General features: G+C 36.0%; 1 protein-coding gene across 1 annotated transcript in view; it reads right to left on the minus strand.

Annotated features, from left to right (window-relative positions):
- Positions 1–7191: 7191 nt before the first annotated feature.
- LOC306852740 (uncharacterized protein) overlaps positions 7192–25206 on the minus strand; it is a gene marked incomplete at its 5' end in the record, with an annotated part of 40848 nt that continues 22833 nt past the window's right edge. Inside the window, 13 exons of the mRNA XM_079389800.1 lie at positions 7192–7915; positions 8008–8090; positions 8213–8369; positions 8459–8554; positions 8810–9088; positions 9193–9326; positions 11624–11674; positions 11837–12208; positions 14721–14771; positions 14931–15302; positions 16483–16532; positions 19189–19230; positions 19708–19917. Coding sequence (XP_079245926.1) covers positions 7835–7915; positions 8008–8090; positions 8213–8369; positions 8459–8554; positions 8810–9088; positions 9193–9326; positions 11624–11674; positions 11837–12208; positions 14721–14771; positions 14931–15302; positions 16483–16532; positions 19189–19230; positions 19708–19917 — 1978 coding nt within the window. The 3' untranslated portion in view covers positions 7192–7834. The remainder of the gene's footprint in view (positions 7916–8007; positions 8091–8212; positions 8370–8458; positions 8555–8809; positions 9089–9192; positions 9327–11623; positions 11675–11836; positions 12209–14720; positions 14772–14930; positions 15303–16482; positions 16533–19188; positions 19231–19707; positions 19918–25206) is intronic.

The following is a 25206-nucleotide window of genomic DNA, read 5'->3' on the forward strand; positions in this document are numbered from 1 at the left end:
TCAGATACTTAATATGTGAACCAAAACATAATTTGTTATCAATGATAATACCCAGATATTTGTCTCTGACACTGAGGTAACTTGGCTCCCCTGAGAAGTTTGAAGGACAATATAATTCTCTAAAGTAGTTCTAGAATTTGAAAATAGCATACATTTAGTTTTTTCAACATTTAAAACCAACTTCAAAACACAAAACCTGTTTTGGATAATATCAAAAACAGACTGTAATGCAGTCACTGATTGTTGCTTAGAGGGAGCTGAACAGTATACAATAGTATAATTTGCTTAGAAATGAAACCTTGCTTTATCGATATTAAAGGGGTCATATGATGCTTTTTTAAAGATCATTATTTTGTGTATTTGGTGTAAGAGAATATGTTAACATGATTTTTCAAATACTCTTTATTGTAAGTCCTCTATGCCCCACCTCTCTCAAACGCTTCGTTTTCGACAAAGTCCCTCCTTCCAACAAGCGCAGTCTGCTCTGATTGGCCAGCTGACACAGTGCATTGTGATTGGCCGAACACCACAAGCACTGGTCGGAAATGTAACACTCCTTTCCATAATCGCTTTAGCTTTCAAAATAAATGTAAAGACAGTTAATAATGTCCTTAGTTTTACCATCAGTTCAAGCCTGAGAGGGGAACAGAGTCGCATGACAGACACAGTGATGAAGCTCGTATGTGTTTGCACACAAGCCGTGGTTGTGTGACTGTGTATCCCTCTCTCACACACACGAGCATGCACACACGCACACACACACACACACACACACACACACACAAACAAACAAGCAAACAAGTCTTGCAAAACTCGCATTTGAGCAGTCAATAGCAAATACTTAAACTAATAACAAAACATACAGTCGCTGATTCAGAAGCGCCAGATTGTCATAGCAAAGTCAGAATTATCTCCTCTCATAGGTTCACGAAACAGTCATCCATAAAATGCGTTGTGATAACATCTGGGTTGTGCTGTTCTGTTTTAAGTAATCTTAATGATTCCTAATTAAATCCACTTCCAGAAGGCCAAATGTAAGATATCAGCGACTGAATCAGACAAAGTGAAGAGGCGATCAGAACATTGAAACCTGAGGAGCTGGAATTCAGAGAGGCTCCAAGAAACAGGATGTAATAAATCTGTCCAGATCCGAGTACCAGCTAGTTTGAAGCAAACTAACCAGCAAGCCTCTTTCACAAAACAGCTTGCAACATTGAGACAAAAGAACACTTATTAATAATTCCAATTCAAGAAGGAGACTGTCAAATTTGTTGCAAGTAATCAAGACTGATGGTCACATGTAAACCTGTGATAGAAAATCACGAGCTACAGACTCTCTTGGGCAGGTCTCCACACATAGAAGACAGACCAAACCAAAATTCCTTTGTCTAAAGAACATGCCTTCGTTCTCCATAGAACTACATAAAAGACTTTCATTTTCAATTTTTAATGAAACTAATAATTTCTATGCAGAACCGCATATGTTTGTACCCACATATGATTTGAATATCCTTGTTCTAATCACTCATTGTGTATGTCTTGCTTTTAATCATTATTGAATAGCTGAAGGATTAATTAATTAATATTCATGTTTAGTACGTATGAGTTTGAAAATTCATGCTTTAAATGTTTCTTCCAATCAATTCTTTGTCAAATGCATCATAGTCTTGTTATAGAAATCATGTTCAAAAGGTATACTTTGCAAGAGCCTGTAAAGTTCGGACCTCTGACCACGATTTATTAGTGGGGTGGAGACACAAAGCAATACCCCAAGCAAGGACAGTATCTAATTGGTCAAGATATCCAGATGGGACGGTCTGAAAGCAGAGTTTAAAAACTCAGGACATCCATCAAACTCTCTCTTGTCACTCTCACTCTTCTTCATAAAAATGCTCTCTTTTCAAAACTTTTTCTCTTCTTCTCTTTTGCCACTGCGTGCTGCTCTTTGAGCGTGCTCTGGCCCACGTGCCATAATGAGAAGGAAAACAACTTAGTCTCGTTACATCCTTTTATTCTTTTACTTTAGTTTCTTTTCGTTCCGTGGAGTTTCGTGTGTTAATGTAAGTTTGCTACAAAGTCCAGCTCCGACTGCACTTGCTTCAAACTTCGACCAGACCAACTCCGCATCCTCAGCCAACGCCCAAGACCTCACTTCAAAGACTATTGAACTTCCAGCCAATCAGACACTTCGGGGAACCCCCTGTCTTCAACGACTATGACACAAAGGAAACCCGTAACACAGGCAATGCAAGCAAGTAACGCCTCCAAGTTCTGAATTGGTGACTTTAATATAAATTTTAGCCTCATTGAGAAACTCAAAGCGAGGGTTAAATAAGTGATTGATGGTTGTTCAGGTCTATGCAATTGAATTCATTGCTGTAAACTTGGGATTTCACATTTCCATTCTCTTAAACACATCCTTTCCTTACTTTCTCTCTTTATGCAATGTGTGAATACTTCTGTTGTGTTAGATTAGTTTATGTCTTAGGTTTATATAAATAAAATCTGATTTATATTGAAAGAGAAGTATCTTGTGTTTTCTGCTCACAAGTTAATGTCTTAATCTGCCAATCTAGTTACTGTGCTGTTTAATAGTGTTTTCACTATATTTTGGATTTTAATATCCAGTGCAGAGTTTGTTATACGGTTCGTTCAGTGAATCGCCGTAACAATGATTCTGTTCAAATCCCTATAAAATCATAAATGATTCCCTTTGAGCTAAATTAAACTATTTATTTAAATTATATTATATAACATATTAATATTACTTGTATTACATTACACAAATAAAGTGCTTTTGCCTTCGCATAGAAACACACAGTGTCTCCCTGACATGGCTGCATCAACACTACTACAGTTACTGAAACCACGCCTTCTTTCTTTGCGTGAACATTTGAGCAGTGTTATGCAAATATTTCCACATCGTGACATAGACATGTGGGGGTGTGTTTGAACGAGCCGTTTTAGGGGGGCGTGGCAGAGTCTTAACTTTGATAAAGAATATCTCTTTGGTTTTGAGACTTTAGTCTTTGCAACTTCAGGGATCTTATCTCTGCACAATCAGCTTGTAACACTCCAAAGAGAAAGGAAAACTTGAAATCGCATCATATGACCCCTTTAAAATCAAGGCAATTTATATATATATATACTGAATAATAATGGTCCCAACACAGATCCTTGTGGAACTCCCTTGACAACCTCCAGAAGATCTGATTGTTTTATTTATATAGCACATTTAAAAACAGCAAGCACGGCTGACCAAAGTGCTGAACAAACAAAGACATAGAGCACAGGACAGCCCACAGATTCATACAATAAACTCACAGTGAAGTAAAAGTCAAAGAAAAGAAATAGGATTTAAGAGATTATTTAAAAACAGTTAAAGACTGTGCTGATCTGATATAGGCTGGAAGGCTGCAACTACAAACGCTCTATCCCCTCTGTGCTTTAACCGTGATCTGGGGACAGAGAGAAGTCTTTGATCACCAGACCTCAGATTTCGAGTAGGATTGTATGGATAAAGTTGATCAGATAGATTATTTATAAACTCAGTGCCAGATTATTTATAGATTAAAAAACATAGAGAAGAATTTTGAACTCAATTCTAAAATGCACAGGTAACCAATGTAACGATTTCAGAATTGGAGTAACGTGATCAAATTTACGTTGTCCTTTGAGGAATTTAGCAGCGGCATTTTGTACTAATTGGAGACGGAAGATTTAGAAATGCAGAGATAGAGAGAGTTCCAGTAATCCAAGCGAGTTGTAATGAGCGCATGGATAGCAATCTCTAAAGTTTTCACAGAGAGAAATATTTAATTTTGGAGAGAAGGCGTAGCTGAAAAAAACAGTAACTATTAACCGCATTTAATTGTTTATCAAATTTAAGACTCTGAAAACACCTAGGTTCTTAATACAGGAAGACGTAAAAGGAGCAAGGTAGTCCAGATCGATACTTCTGCTCCCTGAATTTTCACTAGGGCCAAAGACTATAACCTCGGTCTTTGATTCATTCAGAAATAAAAAAAATTGAGAGAACCATGTTTTCACTTCATCCAGGCACGCGAAAAGAGATTCCAAAGCAGCATGTTTATTTCATTTCTGATGTAGATAAATTTGAGTATCATCTGCATAGCAGTGAAATGATGCACCATGCTAACCGTACCCTTTAAGTAAGCAGTGAACCATAAAATAAAATGCTCTGATAGTCCTACGCATCTAATCTAATAATATGTTGTGATCCACAGTATCGAAGGCCTTTGATAAGGCCTTTGATAAGGATTTTAGGCAAGCACGTGATATGGGTGTCATGCTCTGATCTATAATAGAGTTGATTAGCTTATATGGTGTCAAGAGTACTTCTTTCTTTAAAGACATATATTTTACTTTCTTTTTTATTTCACCATGTATGCCATGTAAAGCACTTTGGTCAACCTCATGTTGTGTTTAATGTGATATTTAAATAAGTAGAAAGAGAGAAAGAGAAAGAGAGAGAGAGAGAATCAGACTGACATTATGGCTTTATCTTTTGTGCTTTTCTTAACATCAGTTCAACACTGTTTGGCAGACCGTACTTGACCAGCTCCTGTTTTATCTGGAAAAAATGGACACAGATCAAACCTTCCCAATGTTGTCTATTAGCACCACATTTTGTATGAATATTAGTCTTGGTTTCTTACTTGCTGTAAAACTATCTGAATGTTCCCAGTATCTGTTAGGTCAGAAAATGAGAAAAGTTTTGCTTGAAGTCCAATGATGCACTCTAAAGGGAAAAACACATACACACAGAATGTTGAATTATTCATTGAACGTGTACATATTGTACTTGTGTACTGGTTTCTAGTACGGCCAAACAAAACCAGTTATATGTGGGAGAAATCAAGTTTGTCGTGCTTTTTGTGTTGAGACGTGTCATAACTTTGGTTTGTAAAATAATCTTTTCCGGGTATAACACATATTATGATGAACAAACTGATAGTAATGTGCAAGTAAGTAGCAAGGTTACCTTTGTTTGACTCTGATCCACCGTCCACCCTGAAGGCCCATCGACCGGGAACATTGACATTACTGGAGTTCCTGAGGTTTGAGATGAAGCTGCCATTGATTGATCCAGGAATCACAAAGTAGTGTGTGCAGTTTGCTGTGTCATAACCAGCCTGAAAATGTGTAAAAACATTGTTTATATGAGCAGTATTCATAGAGTACATGCATTATTATGCAGTAGTGAATAGTAACATATTGTTTTCAATCCAGAAAGCAAGTTTGTTTTACCTGCACTGGATGTTCTGTTACAGCAATGTCACCATAATTCATCAGAATAAATGAATAATTACGGCCTGAAATTAGAACCACTTGAAGTGATGTTTCCTGCAACGATTGAAAAAAGAAATTCACTTATCAAATATATTTTTAATAAAATTGCATTCTTGTATTATATTATTTTTATAAGCATTACTGACTGTTATTTTTACTGTTTTAATGTATTATTTTCTCTGTCACTGTCTTTGTGGATAAAGTGAAAGCATTCACATTTCAAAAGAATATCAGACTTACTGTGGTGTTGAAGCTGAAGTAAGCAACTTTATCCAAAGTTGTAACAAAGACCCAAGAAGCGTTGAAGCTCAGATTTGGGAAATGTGTGTTTATATCTTGAGTGGCGCGAGCGAGAACATTTCCACTGGTGTACTGACGATATGAAATGACACCCCTCTCACGGTTGTCAAGGTCTGTCCAGAGACCAGCAATTATATCTTGGTTTCCATAAGCAGGAAAGGAGTAGGGGACATATTGTGATGAAGGCTGGTTGAATGTGAGGTGTCCATTATTATTAACCTGCAACATGAAAAATATTGTCATAATCAATTATCATTTTATTATGCATTCACCACTCACATTTAGACCTATAATGAAGATGGAACCAAAATCTTATATATATCTGTCTGTATGTGCGACCAAAGAACAGAAATTACTCGACAGCTGAATATCAGAGGAGCCTCCATCATCAACAGCAGTATTTCTTATGTCTTCTGATGAGCCGAATGGGTAGAATATTTCTGGTGCTGCCAAGAGAATATATATAAAAAAAAAAAAACATTTTTGTTTACATTTCTGTTTATATTTCACAATGATTTATAAGGCTCATGTTTGACAATGCCTTCTGGTGGCGGACTCATGTGGATGTGACAGTAAAATAATTAACAACTGCATAATTAATCTCTAAATGTTCTTGAAGAAATAGTGCACCAGGTAACAGTGTCTAAACTAAACTCCACTTGGGGCCACTTGCCCTTTAATACTCAAATTCCCTCAATATTCATGTGTGGATATAAACATGTTGAATAAAATTAAATTGAGCTGAATAATGACAGTATTGTCATTCTGTAAAGCTGCTTTATAGCTGAATTTTCTGCATAATTGAAAAATTTTGCAACATCGAACTAATTTTAGATGAATAACTACATTGCCGCCTTCTGTAGACCTGCTTATAGCTTCATAATTGTTGACCTTCACAGTAATTGAACTAAATCTTCTCTTTTAGATTCTCTTCGACTTATTCTCTCCTGATTTGTTACTCGGCCCTTGTCTCATTTCTGATAACCCTGTTACCGTTTACCGACCATTGCCGTACGACTGTGTTTACTTTTATTAAAGCTGCAAATGGATCCTCACTCCATTGACTCATTACAAGCTCACTTATCAATGTAAATTCTGTCATGCTTTACTTATCCCCATGTTGTGAAATCTGTCTGATTTTACTTCTGTTCATGGAATGTAAAAGAAGAAATTCTGAACAGTTGTACACTTTAAGGTTCCCTAACTAATAGCATAAGTCATTGATAAGCAGTTATAAATGCATGAATAAAAAGAGGGATTTTAATGTAATAACTGCCAAGTTTAACTCACATGTTATATATGCTTAATAATTATACTTATTTAAATTAAAACCAGATTCCTAATTATTTCATGATGCAGCATTGAATGTTGCAACGAGACTGAAAATTGGTGTATTTGTGGCTTTCTCATATCTCATGATTTTTCAAGTCCCCATGTTAATTTTCTGTTAATGTTGCTTACCAGAAGCTACTTTGTATCTTGCACATGATACTCTCCAAAAGTTGAATATACCGATCCACAGCAATTATTAAAATTTCATACCTTTTATCCCGGTGAAATGACCAAACGTTTTCACATAAAAGCAAACACCTGTGAACCATTTATTAATTAGTTATAAAAATCAGCAACCCGTGAAAGTGAATCGTAGAGTAAAATGGACACACTAATCATTTATTTATTAATTATTAATGCACACAGAAGAGTATTTTGTCATGTATTTTGTGGTTGATGTACTGCATCAGTAAACACAACTTTAAACTTAAAACAACATTACTGAGCATAACTTAACATGAAAAGTGGCTGGAAAAAATCTACTAGGTTTTACACGTAAAAAAATCTAAATATTGATATTAATTGATTATTAGATTGAATCCACTGACACTGACAAATCAAATGAGAATCAATCTTGACCTGAACTAATGTTTCCATCATTGCTGTTTTCCTGTCTATTACTGTAACGCTGCTTTGAAAGAATCTCTATTATATAATGTGCTATAGAAATAAAGGTGACTTGATTATTATTGTCAAGTGGTATTATATTAAGCCACAAATTAAGATGCCCATATTAGAAACAAGAAGAATCATGCACTGAGATATACAAGTTTGTATCCTAATAACAGTAAATGAAAACAAACTTAAGCTTTTACATCATCAGTCATCAGGGATATTTGATGTCAGATGTTAAACAAACTGGTTTTAATTTTCCTGAAAGAGACTATAATTATGGCTTTGTCTTCTGCAGTTTTCTTAACTTCAGCTCGATGCTGTTTGGCAGACCACGCTTGACCAGCTCCTGTTTCATCTGAAACACAGATGAACAAACAGATCAAACTTTCCCTACGGTGTCTATTTACACTGCATTTTGTATAAATATTCATAGTAAGTGTGACATACTTGCTGTAAAAGCATTTGAATGTTTCCACTCTGTGTTAGGTCTGAAAATGAGGAAAGTCTCACTCGAAAACCAACAACATTGTCTAAAGGAAAAAAACACAAACACCTAAAATACTCATTTGTATTTGTTGACACTAATCATACAATACATTATATGGGGTTATATATATTTTTTTTTCAAAGCATCTATAGATAAGGCTTTTACATTTCAAGACGCTGTTTCCTGATCCACCGTCCACCCTGAAGGCCCATCGACCGGGAACATCAACATTACTGGAGTTCCTGAGGTTTGAGATGAAGCTGCCGCGGGTTGATCCAGGAATCACAAAGTAGTGTGTGGAATCTGCTGTGTCATAACCAGCCTGAAAGTGTGTAAGAACATTATTCATATACAGCACTTTTAGCAAATAGTAACATTTTGTTCACAATACAGAAAGCAAGTTTCTTTTACCTGCACCAGATGTCCAGTTACAGCAATGTCACCATAATTTATCAGAATAAATGAATAATTACTGCCTGAAATTAAAACCATTTGAAACGATGTGTCCTGCAAAAATCAGAAAAATATAATAACTTTAAACTTAGCGTTCACTGTTCTGATCTTTATTTTTAAATTACATTTTTACATTACATTTTAAATTACATTTTATTTGAGCACTAATGACGGACAAACCTTATTTTTACTGTTTTAATTTATTTTCTCTGTCACTGTCATTGTAGTCTGATGTGTTAATACAAATTTATTTTGAAACTTAATTGTGGATGAAGAGAAAATCTCATTTCAGAAGAATATCAGTCTTACTGTGGTGGGTACTCTGAAGTAAGCAACTTTATTCCACGTCGCAACAAAGACCCAAGAAGTGTTAAAGTTCAGATTTGGGAAATATGTGTTTATATCTCGAGTGGCATTTGTGAGAACATTTCCACTGGTGTACTGCTGAAACGAAACAAAACCTTTCAAACGGTTGTCAAGGTCAGTCCAGAGACCAGCAATTATATCATGGCTTCTTTTAGCGGGAAATGAGTAGGGAGCATATTCTGATGAAGACTGGTTGAATGTGAGGTATCCATTATTATTCACCTGAAACATGAGAAATATTGTGAAAAACATTGATCACAGACGAGTTTATAAAGCATTCACCACTCACATGCAGACCTAGAATGAAGATGGAGTCAAATTCTTACATAAATCTGCCGGTAAGTGCGGCCAAAGAACAGAAATGGACTCGATAGCTGAATAACAGACGAGCTTCCATCATCAACAGCAGGATTTCTTGTATCTCCTGCTGCTGAACCGAATGGATAGAATATTGATGATGCTGCCAAGAGAATGAATAACAAAACCAGTTTTTAAGCATTTCTGTTTACCGGTGTTTACATTTATTTATGCAGCTTATGTTTGAATCTAATTAGTAACAGGATGATGATGACCTCTGGTAGGGGACACATGAATGTAAATCTTGTACGTCATGTCACTGCTGCTGCTGATGTAATGTCTTTTGTAATGTTGTCTATCTCAACCAGGCATTGCTGGACGGGGTGAGTGCAGCCTCTGCCAACAAGGCAGGCTATTTGAACTTGGTATATATAGACACTCTGTAATCACTCTCGATATGGTCTTGCAAATGTTTTTGAAGCAACAAAGTGAACCAGGTAACAGAGTATTTAATCAGGTAACAAACGTATTAAACAAAAATACAGCATCCTTCACTAATATTGGCACCCTTGATAAATATATATTGTCATTCTAAAGAGCATATATGACTACGTATAGTTTTGGTCATTTTTCTTAGAAGCAACTGTACAATTTTTAATGTATGTATCTGCTACAATTTTTTTTTTCTCAATTTTTTGTATATACAGTGGTGTGAAAAAGTGTTGGCCCCCTTCCTGATTTTTTATTTTTTTACATGTTTGTCACACTTTAATGTTTCAGATCATCAAACAAATTTTAATTTTAATCAAAGATAACACAAGAAAACACAACATGCAGTTTTTAAATGAAGGGTTTTTTTTATGAAGGGAAAACAAAATTAAAACATAACAGTTGTTTATCACACCTGAGTTCAGTTTCTCTAGCCACACCCAGGCCTGATTACTGCCACACCTGTTCGCAATCAAGAAATCACTTAAATAGGACCTGCCTGACAAAGTGAAGTAGACCAAAAGATCCTCAAAATCTACACATCATGTTGAGATCCAAAGAAATTCAGGAACAAATGAGAAAGAAAGTAATTGAGATCTATCAGTCTGGAAAAGGTTATAAAGCCATTTCTAAAGCTTTGGGACTCCAGTGAACCACAGTGAGAGCCATTATCCACAAATGGAGAAAACATGGAACAGTGGTGAACCATCCCAGAAGTGGCCGGCCAACCAAAATTACCCCAAGAGCGCAGCGACGACTCATCCAAGAGGTCACAAAAGACCCCACAACAACATCTAAAGAACTGCAGGCCTCACTTGCCTCAGTTAAGGTCAGTGTTCATGACTCCACCATAAGAAAGAGACTGGGCAAAAATGGCCTGCATGGCAGAGCTCCAAGACGAAAACCGCTGCTGAGCAAAAAGAACATAAAGGCTCGTCTCAGTTTTGCCAGAAAACATCTTGATGATCCCCAAGACTTTTGGGAAAATACTCTGTGGACTGATGAGACAAAAGTTGAACTTTTTGGAAGGTGTGTGTCCCATTACATCTGGCGTAAAAGTAACACAGCATTTCAGAAAAAGATCATCATACCAACAGTAAAATATGGTGGTGGTAGTGTGATGGTCTGGGGCTGTTTTGCTGCTTCAGGACCTGGAAGACTTGCTGTGATAAATGGAACCATGAATTCAGCTGTCTACCAAAAAATCCTGAAGGACAATGTCCGGGCATCTGTTCGTGACCTCAAGCTGAAGCCAACTTGGGTTCTGCAGCAGGACAATGATCCAAAACACACCAGCAAATCCACCTCTGAATGGCTGAAGAAAAACAAAATGAAGACTTTGGAGTGGCCTAGTCAAAGTCCTGACCTGAATCCTATTGAGATGCTGTGGCATGACCTTAAAAAGGCGGTTCATGCTCGAAAACCCTCCAATGTGGCTGAATTACAACAATTCTGCCAAGATGAGTGGGCCAAAATTCCTCCACAGAGCTGTAACAGACTCATTGCAAGTTATCGCAAACGCTTGATTGCAGTTGTTGCTGCTAAGGGTGGCCCAACCAGTTATTAGGTTTAGGGGGCAAGCACTTTTTCACACAGGGCCATGTGGGTTTGGATTTTGTTTTCCCTTCATAATAAAAAAACTTCATTCAAAAACTGCATGTTGTGTTTACTTGTGTTATCTTTGATTAATATTTACATTTGCTTGACGATCTGGAACATTAAAGTGTGACAAACATGCAAAAAAAAAAAAAATCAGGAAGGGGGCCAACATTTTGTTCACACCATTGTATATATATATAGTAAATACAGTAAAATGAAATATCAAAATATATATGTTTCCATTTGCAAATCTCAAATTTGTTTAATCTATTCTTTACCCACAGAGATAAACACTACTAAATGACACAGATTTTCATGATACATGCTGTCATAACTGTAGCAGTCAGTCGTGGGCAGAGCAGATTACATTACCTGCCAAAGTTGACTCCGGAGTGACAGTAAGATTGTTGATGTTCCTAACTTCTGCACAAAAAATTGTAAAGAATAATATTATTAAACAGATACAAATATCAGTTACATATGTACAGAAGTTATGTTATTGTATTTACCAAAAACAGACGGATAAACTCATAGATGTAATACATTACACAAACACATACATGTGTGAATGGAAAATATACGTACCTGCACAGTATGCTCGATAGCAGTAACTTGGACTCACAAACTCGTAGACATAATAATCTCCTGGACAGGCTTTGACTTTAATATTGACTTGGAAATCGCAGCAGTTATTCAACCAGTTACCACAGACATTTCGGGTCACCACTCCATCCTCAACTGTTGGATGTGCTCCGTTCAGCCACATTGCACCACCAGTGCCACAACTAAGGGGACTAACACATGTGTTTGGCATCTGAGCGTTCTGACCATTAATGAACAGACGATACCAGCCGACCCAGTTGACAGCTGCGTCACACATATATTGGGTTATATTGGGATGTCGATAATCTGTGGATCTCCAAGGATCATCCAGCACAATGTATTCGTAACAGGGGTCTGTGAAAACAAACAAACAAAAAAACTATTAGAAAAATAAATAATTACTACTCATACCATCGTGGTGCCTGGGGTGGTAAAAAAAGCTTCTCTTTTTTTCCCAAAGATATAAAGATATCAAATAAATGTACCTTAACTTACTTTATCTCTGTCTGATTTAAAGTGGACAGAATGTTAGATTTGATGAGCTGAATAATTGCAGTTCTTATCACAGATTGTTAAAAAAAAAAGATACAATGTGTCTCCACTTCCTTCCAATTTAGAAAAGCCAAAGTTTTCATCAAACTCCCTCAGACTCAATCGTGAACACAGCTGTCAATCATGATGCCACATCCCATTTTATAGCAGCAAATATCTACCAAAAAAACAAAAAAAAACCTTGGACATATACATCAGCTTGATAAGAACTACCCAAACCAATCAAATCAAAGTAATTTAATTCCCCCATATCACTTGATATGTTTCCGTGCCTGTTTTTATGCAAAATTTGCGATATCACAAAAATGCTGGATGGAAATGCCATAATATTAATTATGCATTAAAAATGTAAGCACTCACTTGAGGCAAATAATTTTTTTATCCAATAATAAGACATGGAAACACGTTTAATAAGATGGAAACACATTTACAGAATAAATCCCTCAATGCACAAAAAAACAAGTCATGTGACTTGGCCTTAACAGATCATGTGATCAGAAAAATGGCAGAGAGCGCGAGGTAAGTTTGGATGGACATTCTGAACAATTGTTTTGGGGGGGAAAGTTACTTATAAATTCCTGATGGAAAACATCATGGTTGGGTATAATAACTTATCAAAACTTTTGAGAAATTTCACACTATTGCATTCCCAAACTCCAGGCATTTATAACATCACCGCATTTGTTGTGTTTTGTCTGCACGCTCTGAGCAGCAAATATTTTAGGATGTACAAAAATATATATATATATATAAATAAAAATAAACAACAGTGGTTCAACTGCAACATTTTCCATTTGTATTATAAATATTTTGGGCCAGTTTTCCAGGAAGTAACAATGTTCTCTTGAACACATGGGATGGAAACAATGCTTTATGTTTTTTAAGTTAAATTTGCAACTTGTCTGTGCTTTCAATATTAAGTCAAGTCAAGACACCTTTATTTATATAGTGCTTTTAACAATACAAATGATGTCAAAGCAACTTTAGAGTATCAAATAGGAAAAGAGTGTGTCAATTATGTAAAATGACAAGAAACACTTCATTTTCAGTTAAAGGCATTCATTATTGAGCCATTACCATAAGTGGGATAATCCACGCTCATGTGCCTTACACAATTTAAATCAAAATATGGGGTTCACTTTATATTAAGTGTCTTTAACTACTATTTAATCATATTTAAATTAATCATTTATTCCAGTGCACTTATTGTGTACATGCATGTTTTTACTTTTTGTATTTATATTTTTAAAAACACCTAGATGTAATTACAGCTGTTAATAATTTATTTAAATACACTGTTGACCTTATCTCATCCTTTTATTCACCCTTAAACCTAACCTAAATCTAACCAGACCACCAAGACTGGCAAATGTGTTTTGCAATACAACATGAATACAATAAATGCATTATACTTAACCAGTTTTTGACACGAGTATATAGTAGTTAAAGACAGTGGGACAAAATATATATTACATATATATGTAATGTCTTCTGTAATGTTGTCTATCTCAACCAGGCATGGACGGGGTGAGTGCAGCCTCTGCCAACAAGGCGGGCTATTTGAACTTTGCATACATAGACACTCTGTAATCACTCTCAATATGGTATTGCAAATGTTTTTGAAGCAACAAAGTGAACCATGTAACAGTGTATTTAATCATATAACAAAAGTATTAAACAAAAATACATCATCCTTCACTAATATTGGCACCCTTGATAAATATATATTGTCATTCTAAAGAGCATATATGACTACGTATAGTTTTGGTCATTTTTCTTAGAAGCAACTGTACAATTTTTAATGTGTGTATCTGCTACAACTTTAATGTTTTTTCCCTAAATTTTTACAAGTTCACTAGTATATAGATGAGATCAGAGCTAATAAACATGAACTAAAAGCAACACACATAAAATGCCAATTTGCATTTGTTGAATGATGTTTTAAATAGACTAATCATACAAACACATGGGCTTATATGAAATATATCAAATCACTGGCTTAAAAATGAATCAAAAGTAATTAAGCTTTTTATTAATACATGTATTATTATAATATATTATATAAATCTAATATGTATAGTATAATTTTTATGTTTATTGCTATAAGATGCTTCAACTGACCTCCCTGCAAAGCTACCTGAAAAACTATGTGCAAGTGCACCGAGGGCAAAATCTGCTTTAAACACAAATGATGGTCACACCAAATGTTGATTTCATTTAGTTAATAGAACTTAATTGATAAAGAAAATCTATTTATGACATTATTTTGACAGCAACTGTAGCAGTCAGTCGTGGGCAGAGCAGATTACATTACCTGCCAAAGTTGACTCCGGAGTGACAGTAAGATTGTTTATGTTGCTAATTTCTGCACAAAACAATTGTAAAGAATAATATTATTAAACAGATACAAATATCAGTTACATATGTACAGAAGTTATGTTATTGTATTTACCAAAAACAGATAAACTCATAGATGTAATACATTACACAAACACATACATGTGTGAATGGAAAATATACGTACCTGCACAGTATGCTCGATAGCAGTAACTTGGACTCACAAACTCGTAGACATAATAATCTCCTGGACAGGCTTTGACTTTAATATTGACTTGGAAATCGCAGCAGTTATTCAACCAGTTACCACAGACATTTCGGGTGACCACTCCATCCTCAACTTTTGGATGTGCTCCGTTCAGCCACATTGCACCACCAGTGCCACAATTAAGGGGACTAACACATGTGTTTGGCATCTGAGCGTTCTGACCATTAATGAACAGACGATACCAGCCGACCCAGTTGACAGCTGCGTCACACATATATTGGGTTATCTTGGGATATCGATAGTCTGTGGATCTCCAAGGATCATCCAGCACAGTGTATTTGTAACAGGGGTCTGTGAAAACAAACAAACAAACAAAAAACTATTAGAAAAATAAATAATTACTATTCATACCATCGTGGTGCCTGGGGTGGTAAAAAAAAAGCTTCTCTTATTTTCCCCAAGATATCAAATAAATGTACCTTAACTTACTTTATCTCTGTCTGATTTAAAGTGGGCAGAATGTTAGATTTGATGGGCTGAATAATTGCAGTTCTTATCACAGATTGTTAAAAAAAAAGATACAATGTGTCTCCACTTTCTTCCAATTTAGAAAAGCCAAAGTTTTCATCAAACTCCCTCAGACTCAATCGTGAACACAGCTGTCAATCATGATGCCACATCCCATTTTATAGCAGCAAATATCTACCAAAAAAAAACTTGGACATATACAGTCAGGTCCATAAATATTGGGACACAATTCTAACATTTTTGGCTCTATACACCACCACAATGAATTTCAAATGAAACGAAGCTTGATAAGAACTACCCAAACCAATCAAATCAAAGTAATTTAATCAGTTCAATTACATGCACAGGGCATGTGATACATGCAAAATTGTTTTGGCCTCACTTTTCAGGACGTGTGAGGCACACTGGATTTCTAATCATTCAGTCAAGCTTTACGTTGGAAACATCACTTGATATGTTTCCGTGCCTGTTTTTATGCAAAATTTGCGATATCACATAAAAATGCTGGATGGAAATGCCAAAATGGACATACATTTTAATTATGCATTAAAAATGTAAGCACTCACTTGAGGCAAATCATTTTTTATCCAATAATAAGACATGCACATTGATACGTCCCGTATTGTTTCGGGAGAGATTTTTTCCTTTTCCTCTCTCTCACTCTCACCTCACAGGATCTGTGATTGGACTATGCTGCCGTGAATCATCAATTCTACTCGACGCTTTGAGGACCAATCAGACGTTAGGGAGTGCGTATAAAGATCTGGAAGTGACGCGAGGTCGGAAGGGGGGGACATGCCTCTCAAATTAAGACGACAACAGTTAACTGCAGTATATTGGGCAAATCTTATGGGACAGGACAAAGCACATCCCACTTCAAGGGTACTAGAGCAGTGTTGGGAGTATGGGAAAAGGGAATGGAATAGTTTTGGTTGGGTGGTTGGAGATTTAGTAAAGGAGTTGGCTATTAAAGAGTTAAGTATCACTCCAAGAGTGGTTATACCAGCAGTTCCTTTGTGGGTTTTGCCACAGCCTTCAGTTGATTTAAGAATGCTGGAACATAGGATAAAAGAAGGCCAGAGTGAATTAGAGGAAATCCAGGTAAGGGAATACATGTGGTTAAAGTATGGACATAAAACACAAGTGTATACGGATGCGTCAAAAAATCCAGATAATGAACAAGTAGGGGTAGCAGTTGTCATTCCAAAAATGCACATTTCCAAAAAGGTAAGGATCTCAAATAAATTATCAGTATTTTCAGGGGAATTAATAGCAATAATGATGGCATTAAGATGGATAAGCGAGGCAGGATTAAAGGAAGTGGTAGTATGTTCAGACTCCAGTTCGGCTCTTATATGCATTAAAGCACAACAGTCAGACACTAGACAGGATTTAGTAGTGGAAATTCTGCAAGAATTATATACATTACAGCAGAAAAGGGCGAGCGTAATATACATGTGGGTTCCAGCTCACGTGGGAGTGAAGGGGAATGAGGCAGCAGACAAATTGGCGAAACAAGCTCTGAGGGCCAATAGAATAGAAATGGAAATATCATACAGTAGATATGAAATTAAAGCTATAATTAAAAAGCAAATAAATCAAAGATGGCAACAAATGTGGGAGACAGGAAATAAAGGTAGACATATGTATGAGATACAGCCAAAAGTGGGGAAAAGTATTCGGGTGGATATAGAAGAGAGGAAAACATTTTATCCAGACTTAGAATAGGACATACAGGACTTAATAAAACAATGCAATTAATGTCCAAGCATCCGACAGGATGTTGGGAATGGTGTGGGGAAAATGAAACGGTAGAACATGTTATTATGTATTGTGAAAAATATAAATATGATAGAGAAAAGTTATTGGAAGAGGTTCAGAGGAAAGAGGATATGGAAATGAATTTGAGATACTTGTTAAACCCAGAACAGAAAAGTAATAATAGAGCAGCTTTAATGAAATATTTGGAGAACACAGGTTTAATGAATAGGATTTGAATGAAAAGGTATGTGGGTATGTATGCATGTGTGTATGTGTATATATATATATATATATATATATGTATATATGGGTATTGATATGAATAATATTTAGTAGTTAGCAATATTATTATTTTTTTTTTTATTATTATTTTTTTTTTTTAAAGCCAGAGGAGCTGAACACGCAACGCTGGCTATAGCATAGATTTTCGTTGAGAGGAGGGGGGGTAGTAATTAGAGTCTCTGGGTCGAGTGCACAGTAGGTGGCGGTAATGCGCGAAACTGGTGCGATCCGCCAAAAAAAGGGAAGAAGAAGAAGAAGAAGTGTTCGGGAGGGGCGTTTGCTTTTCATTTCTCTCTGTTTGCTCCTGTTTCTGTTATAATTTTCTGAGTTTGATTGTGTTTTTGGATTTTTGTTATGTGAAATATTATTGTCCATTGACTGTGACTCGACTCTCGGTTTATCACCATTAAAGGAGTTTATTCAAGTCCTTTTCTGGCGCATGGTGATGGGACCAGTTCTGCATGTCACGTGACATACATCTTACAACACGCAGGGTAACTTAAATTTGTCTAAATACACTAGTTTATGAGCGAGTGCCATCTGCTGTATTTGTTTGTTAGTCAGCGTAGTTAGTGGCGTTCTACGCTGAAGATGTTATTTTCTTTGATTCCTTTGTTTAGTTTAGTTTTATTTGGTGATAGTTAGTGTTTTGTTTTATTTTTCTTTCTTTGGCACCGCTCTCGTCCCTCACTTTTGTTGTCATTAATTATATTTGGATATCATTTGAAGGTATTTTGTTTTTTGTTTATATTATCATTATGGAACTTTGTAATATAGATTTTCTTTTTCCACTAAATACAATCGTAATAGTTAGTTTTGCCTCTGTCTGCTCCTTAAGTCGCACACACCACATCCTCACAGCAGGGAAAAGTGTTTTAGCTTCAATATCATCTTAGTTATTAAATGTTTTGTGTTGCCTCCCAAAACCCTAGACGCCAAATAAATAGGGAGACGTAACACACATGTCTGGAACTGATGGAAACACATTTACAGAATAAATCCCTCAATGCACAAAAAAACAAGTCATGTGTTCCCCAACCAGCTGCTTGACTCAAAATGTTTCTCTTTGCACATGTACAGTATTTATGTGAAGCATTCGTATTGTTTGTATTTCTTATCTTTTTTATCTTTTATTTTTTAGTTTGTATAGGGTAAATATTTATATATAGTTATATACTTATAGTTAAATCTGTCAGTAGGTTAGTTGTATATAGGTTTAAAGTGTTTTTTTACTTCATTGTTGTATGTCTGTATTTATGTAGCACCGTGGTCCTGCGAGGCATGACATTTCGTCCCCACATGTAGCCCAATGACAATAAAGCTCAACTTGAACTTGACTTACATAGCTTCTTAGGGAATGCCATAAAAAAATCAATCAATTAATCGATTAATTTGTGGTCATTAAACTAGAAACTCAATCACCTAAACACTAGAACCTTCTATGGAAACCCAATCTATGGTTCGGATCAGAACAGAATAATGCTTTTCTGAAATAAACATCAGAACTGGCTTTAACAATACAATACAATGCTAGAAAAGTACCTCATCAGCACTGTGAAGTCCAACACTAATCTAATGAAGATGTGAGTGGATTTTACAAGTCGCAGTTTCATAAATGTGGTACTTCTTACATGAATGCATATCCTTTCATTCATCCTGCAATTACCTGTCAATGAATTTGCTGTTGTTGTTGCTGTTGTTGTAATGCCTATTAAAGAAAAAAGGGAATAAAAGTCAAATTTCTTTTAAATGGAATATTGCAGTATTTATTATAAATGATTTATCCATGCACATAATTATTATTATTTTTTTAATTCATGTTCCCTCATACTCTTAATTCCTCTCTTTGTAGTGACATCTATTCTCTGTTCTGATGAAGTGTTTACTGGTGTGAGGACGGGACAACCTGTCACTCACATGAGATCGACCAATAGCAAACCACAACCATCCAATCTATTACTGCTGGACAAAATCAAGTCCCGCCCTACATTTTTTCTTGTTGGAGAAGCTGTTTCACTCAGATATACATCACAATAAGGAAGAAAATACTATTTAACATTTGTTTCGTGTCGACCTTAAATTATAAAACATTTCTGTAAATAAAAAATGTGGCAGAGGTTCTTCTTGGGTTTGTTCAATCAATTCACACCAAAGATCTGGTTCTAATTCAAAGGCCCATAATTACCTGCCAGTGTTGTTGTTGCAGATGTTGTTGATACAGTTGTCATTGTCGGTGCAGATGTTGTTGTTGTCATCGGTGAAGATGTTGTTGCAGGTGTTGTTGTTGTTGTCGTCGGAGATGATGTTGTTACAGGTGTTGTTGTTGTCGGTGCAGATGTTGTTGCAGGTGTTATTAATGGAAATGTTGTTTGTGCAGTTGTTGTTTGTGCCCTGGCTGTTAAAGAGAAAGAGAGATAATTACAGTCAGTAAAGGACATTTTTATTTTTTTACAAACACTGAAAATCAAACAACACAGTCTTACTGAATGACAGGACTGATATGAACACCAGCAGATGTAAAACCAGAGACAGTCTCATGATGACGAAGTCAGAGATAAAACCAGAAAGTAGGATAGGAGTCCTTCTTCTGTAATCAGAGACCGTTATTAGTGCATTACACATTATTATAAATGCAGTTACACCATTCTAGAATATTTACATTTAACAACATATTACAATTATAACGCCTACGTGTAGGTGCTACTTGACTGAAATGTTGCTTATTTACATTGTGTCATCTTAACTTGTAACCATCAAAGAACAAAACGTAGTTTTTGTTTTTTAAGATTACAATCCATTCAGCAGGTAAGCATAAATTGCTCAAATTGAATATAGTTTATGGAGCTTATCATTAAAGAGAAAGATGTTGCTTACCTTCTAAGCTGTTCTTGTACCAAATGTGATTTAGCAGGAAGTTTCATGGTTGGTTTTATATATCCCAGACCTGCACTTATCATGAGGAAACATCTCGTGTAATGAAGAAAAATATGCTATGAGTTTCACGTCTGTTTTTAAACGGTCTCATCTTGACACACTTCACCAAAATGATGTAAAAGCACCACACACACACACACACACACACACACACACAGGGAATGATCCATACATCCTGCATAAACGTGTACTAAAAGCATAAATGCCTTTATATGTATAAGTATAGAAGTATGTGTGTATATGTTCTGGGGAAGCATGTGCATTACCTTTTGTTGTTGTTGTTGTTTCACCCTCATTGTTTTCATGCCCTGTGGCTTATATTTCCTTGACTACAGCAGTGTTAAAATGTTATTCTAACAGCCATTAGACTCTTAACTCTCTGCTTATAAGGAGAACAGATTGTTTTGGCCAGAAGAAGAGTCAAGGAGATTGTGGTGTCTTACGTAAAGTACTTTATTAGTACGTGTGTCTTATATTAAATACAATACTGTTTCCACAGAAAATGGCCAAAAAAAAGTCACCGAAAATATATTAAATATTTTTTGAATCACAACAATCTTTAAAAAGTGAATGATAATTGCAATATACTACATAACATTTAATTATATTGTATTTGATCTTAATAAAAATAAAATAATATTAAACAATTAAACAAAACAGGTACTCAACAGGTGGCCTGTCTGCATTGTGGCCCGCGTCATGCTTAAGATTAATGTATCTTTATTACAATTTGCGCTCAAAATATTAGGCCGTTTGATTTTATTAATTAAATGTATACAATTGCAGTAGTAAAAACTGCTTGATCTCTCACGCCCCAAACAACTTAAAAGAAAAGCATTGTCTAACAAAAGAGGACATTTAATAACATGATTTTACTCCACAACATCAGTCGAGTGTTTGAAATAACTTCATTTTGTGATTTTTTTTGTCACAGATGATATATTCTATACTTTAATAAAGGCTATGTCGATTAGCATTGCATTATAAATATATAAACACTCAGCAATCTCTTTATCTGTAATTGTTCACACAGAAAGATAAAACATTTAACCCTTGTGTCATCATTCAGGGAAAGTACCTTCATTCACTAGACGGATGTTTGTTTCTGTTGTATCCTCATTCTGTGCATGCATGGTGATTTCTGCTGTTGATATACACTCTATATCTTGAGCTTTAATTTTTGTTTTAACAACTAGTTAACTCTCTGCTTAAGAGGAAAGCAGACTCACTTTTTTTGCGGCTAGTTGTTCAAACTACTTTAGATGCGTGATTGTTTTATAGTTCATACAATTTCGTCTAGAGAATTGCTAGAAAAAAAGCTGAACTAAACTGAATCAAACTTGAACTGAATTTAGCTGAATAATGACACTATTGTCATGATCTAAAGCAGGTTTATAGCTGGATTTGTTGCATAATTGGCAAATTTTGTAACACTGAACTGATTTAAGACAAACAACCACATTACTGCCTTCTGTAGAACTGCTTATAGCTGAACTCGTTTCATAATTGATGAACTTTAAAGTTAATCTGAACTAAAACACTAAACTGAATTGAGCTGAACAATGACACTGTGCTGTCTTGCTAGAGCTTGTTTGAGTTTTTTTCAATCTTAAACCTGACATTTGATACACACAGCATGATTGGTGTGCAGTGATGATTAGTAATGGAGATCTTCTATGATACTTTTATGCTGGTTTTTTTTAATACATTAAATGAAACGACCTTAATGAAAAACTGAAGCTTTTACGTCATCAGTCGTCACGGATTTTTGTTGTCAGATGCTGAACAAACCAGTTTTACTTTTCCTGACGGAGACCGAAATTATGTCTTTAACTTTTGCAGTTTTCTTAACTTCAGCTCAATGCTGTTTGGCATTCGGTTCTTGACCAGCTCCTGTTTCATTTGAAACACAGATGAACAAACAGATCAAACTTTCCATTAATCATCTTTTAGTGCTGGCTTTTGTACAAACATTCTTAGTAAGCATGACGTACTTGCTGTAAAAGCATTTCAATGTTTCCACTCTGTGTTAGGTCTAAAAATTAGGAAAGTCTCACTCGAATTCCAATAACATTGTCTAAAGGGAAAAATACACAAACACCTAATATACTCATGTGTATTTGTTGACACTAATCATACATAAATATTATCATATAGTCATTCAAAGCCACTGAAACAGAAAAATTTCCAGTAAGAAATTCCTTACTTTATGTAATACTTAAAGATTGACTACAATGAGCATATTGTGTGAATACATCTTTTACACTGTATGCTATATTGTAAATATGCATGTTAAAAGGACATACTATCATGACAAAATTAACAATTCGCCTAACTCTCGCATGCTCTTTAAAACATTTTCCTCCCTCCTTTGTCCACCTCCTCCCCCTCCTTCATCATCTCTAACAGCTGATGACTTTGCCACATTCTTCATTAATAAAATTACAAACCTCACTGCACAATTTTCCACACCACAATCTATCAAACACATCTTAACAGCAAACATATTCGTTCACATCCTTCTCTCCACTCTCTGAGGCAGAAGTCTCTAAACTCCTTTCCAGTCATCCTACTACCTGTCCGCTTGATCCTATTCCATCTCATCTCCTTCAAGCCATTTCTCCTGCAGTTGTACCTGCACTCACTCACATCGTTAACACATCCCTTCACACTGGAATTTTTCCCTCAGCATTTAAACAGGCTCGTATAACTCCACTTCTTAAAAAAACCCACTCTTAACCCAACTCTTTTAGGGAACTATAGACCGGTTTCCCTTCTTCATTGCAAAAACACTTGAACGAGTTGTGTTCAACCATGTCTCTGTCTTTCTCACACAGAACAACCTCCTGGACAGTAACCAATCTGGCTTCAGAAGTGGACATTCAACCGAAACTGCCTTGCTTTCTGTTGTTGAAGCCCTAAGACTTGCAAGAGCGGCTTCCAAATCTTCAATACTTATCTTGCTGAATGTGACTGCTGCTTTTGATCCGGTCAACCATCAGATCCTCGTCAACTCTATTGAGAACGGGCATCTCAGGAACTGCACTCCAGTGGTTTGAGTCTTACCTCTCTGATAGGTCCTTCAAAGTATCTTGGAGTGGTGAGGTATCCAAGTCGCAACATCTAGCTACTGGGGTGCCTCAGGGCTCAGTTTTTGGACCACATCACTTTTTTGTCTACATGGCGTCACTAGGTTCTGTCATTCAGAAACATGGCTATTTATATCACTGCCATGCTGATGACACTCAACTCTACCTCTCATTCCATCCTGATGATCCGACGATAGGTGCTCACATCTCAGCGTGTCTAACAGACATTTCTTGCTGGATGATGGACTATCACCTTCAACTCAACCTAGCTAAGACAGAACTGCTTGTAGTTTCAGCTAACCCATCGCTTCACCACAATCTCACCTTCCAGATAGGCTCATCTACCATAACTCCTTCAAAAACAGCCAGAAACCTTGGAGTTGTGATTGATGATAAGCTGAATTTCTCAGACCACATTGCTAAAACTGCCCGGTCCTGCAGACAGTGTTGGGTGTAACGCGTTACTAAGTAACGCATTACTGTAATTAAATTACTTATCCACTGAAAAAGTAAAGTAAGGGATTACTGTTCATTTTTAGGTAATTTAATTACAGTTACTTATAAAGTACTTGTGTTACATACAGTAAATAATTTCAACAGTTCTAAAAGCAATACTGAATTTGAAATCTAAATTTACCGTCTAAAGATATTGAATGCAGCGGCTTTAACCCTCCGCGTGCGGGTGTGTTCACTTTCAGATTTTCCTGATTCACAGAGAAACCTTAAATACTCAAATCAGGGCCGGCACCAAGAGGGGGCATTCGCGGGCAGAGTGACGGTGCCCCCCACTTTCCATCCTCTCCCCTTCTTGCTGAACGTGATCGTTTCGAAAGCGAAAGTGAAACCGGTAAAACAGCGCACATAAGAAAGCGATTGCACGCTTTAGCGAGCGTCAGAAACTGCATGCAATCACAGATTGCACGCTTCCCATCCCACCCCGACCCCACCACCACCACCCACCACACACACACACACAAAACGTGATTTGTGCCCCCCCCCACCCCCCAGAAATTCAAATGCCCCTCTGATGGAGGTGCCCTGGCGCCGGCTCTGACTCAGATACATAAGACTAAAATCAATAGAATCTAAAAATCTTGAAGTGTCTACTTGACACTTGAATGAATTCAAATTAAAAACTAATGTTTCTGATTATGCAATCCGTATGAAACTAAAGCAAGGTACAGTCTTTCCCGTGTCTGAGCTCATTATATGCAGTCACCTGCGCGCATATGCCCTGACCTAGAAACATTTTTTTTTTTAAATATTAAGAAAAAAAAAAATCATCTAATATTCAGCATTTTTGAAAGAAGACCTGCTATGAGAAATTTACCTCATAAGAACAGCGCGATCTGACATTATTCAGCAGAGAAGATCATTTCTGTAATTTATTCTTTCCTACATTAGTTAACGTGTTATTTTGACATAAACCTGTACAGATTTTACTAGTTGGGCTTTTCATGAACATCTTGCCAAACTGAAATGTATTGTTTAACTTTTAAGCCTTTTTGTTATTCAGATATTTTGCAGAGTATTTCTATTTGTTAACCAAAGGTGGTTACATTTTTTTCATAAAAATGTTTAAGTATTACAGTTGTTTTAAAGATAAAAGGCTAAACTATTCTATGTTTGACTCGAATTGAAAGAATATAGAGTTTAATTTC

This window comes from Barbus barbus (assembly GCF_936440315.1).
Source record: "Barbus barbus genome assembly, chromosome: 32".
Lineage (NCBI taxonomy): Eukaryota > Metazoa > Chordata > Actinopteri > Cypriniformes > Cyprinidae > Barbus > Barbus barbus.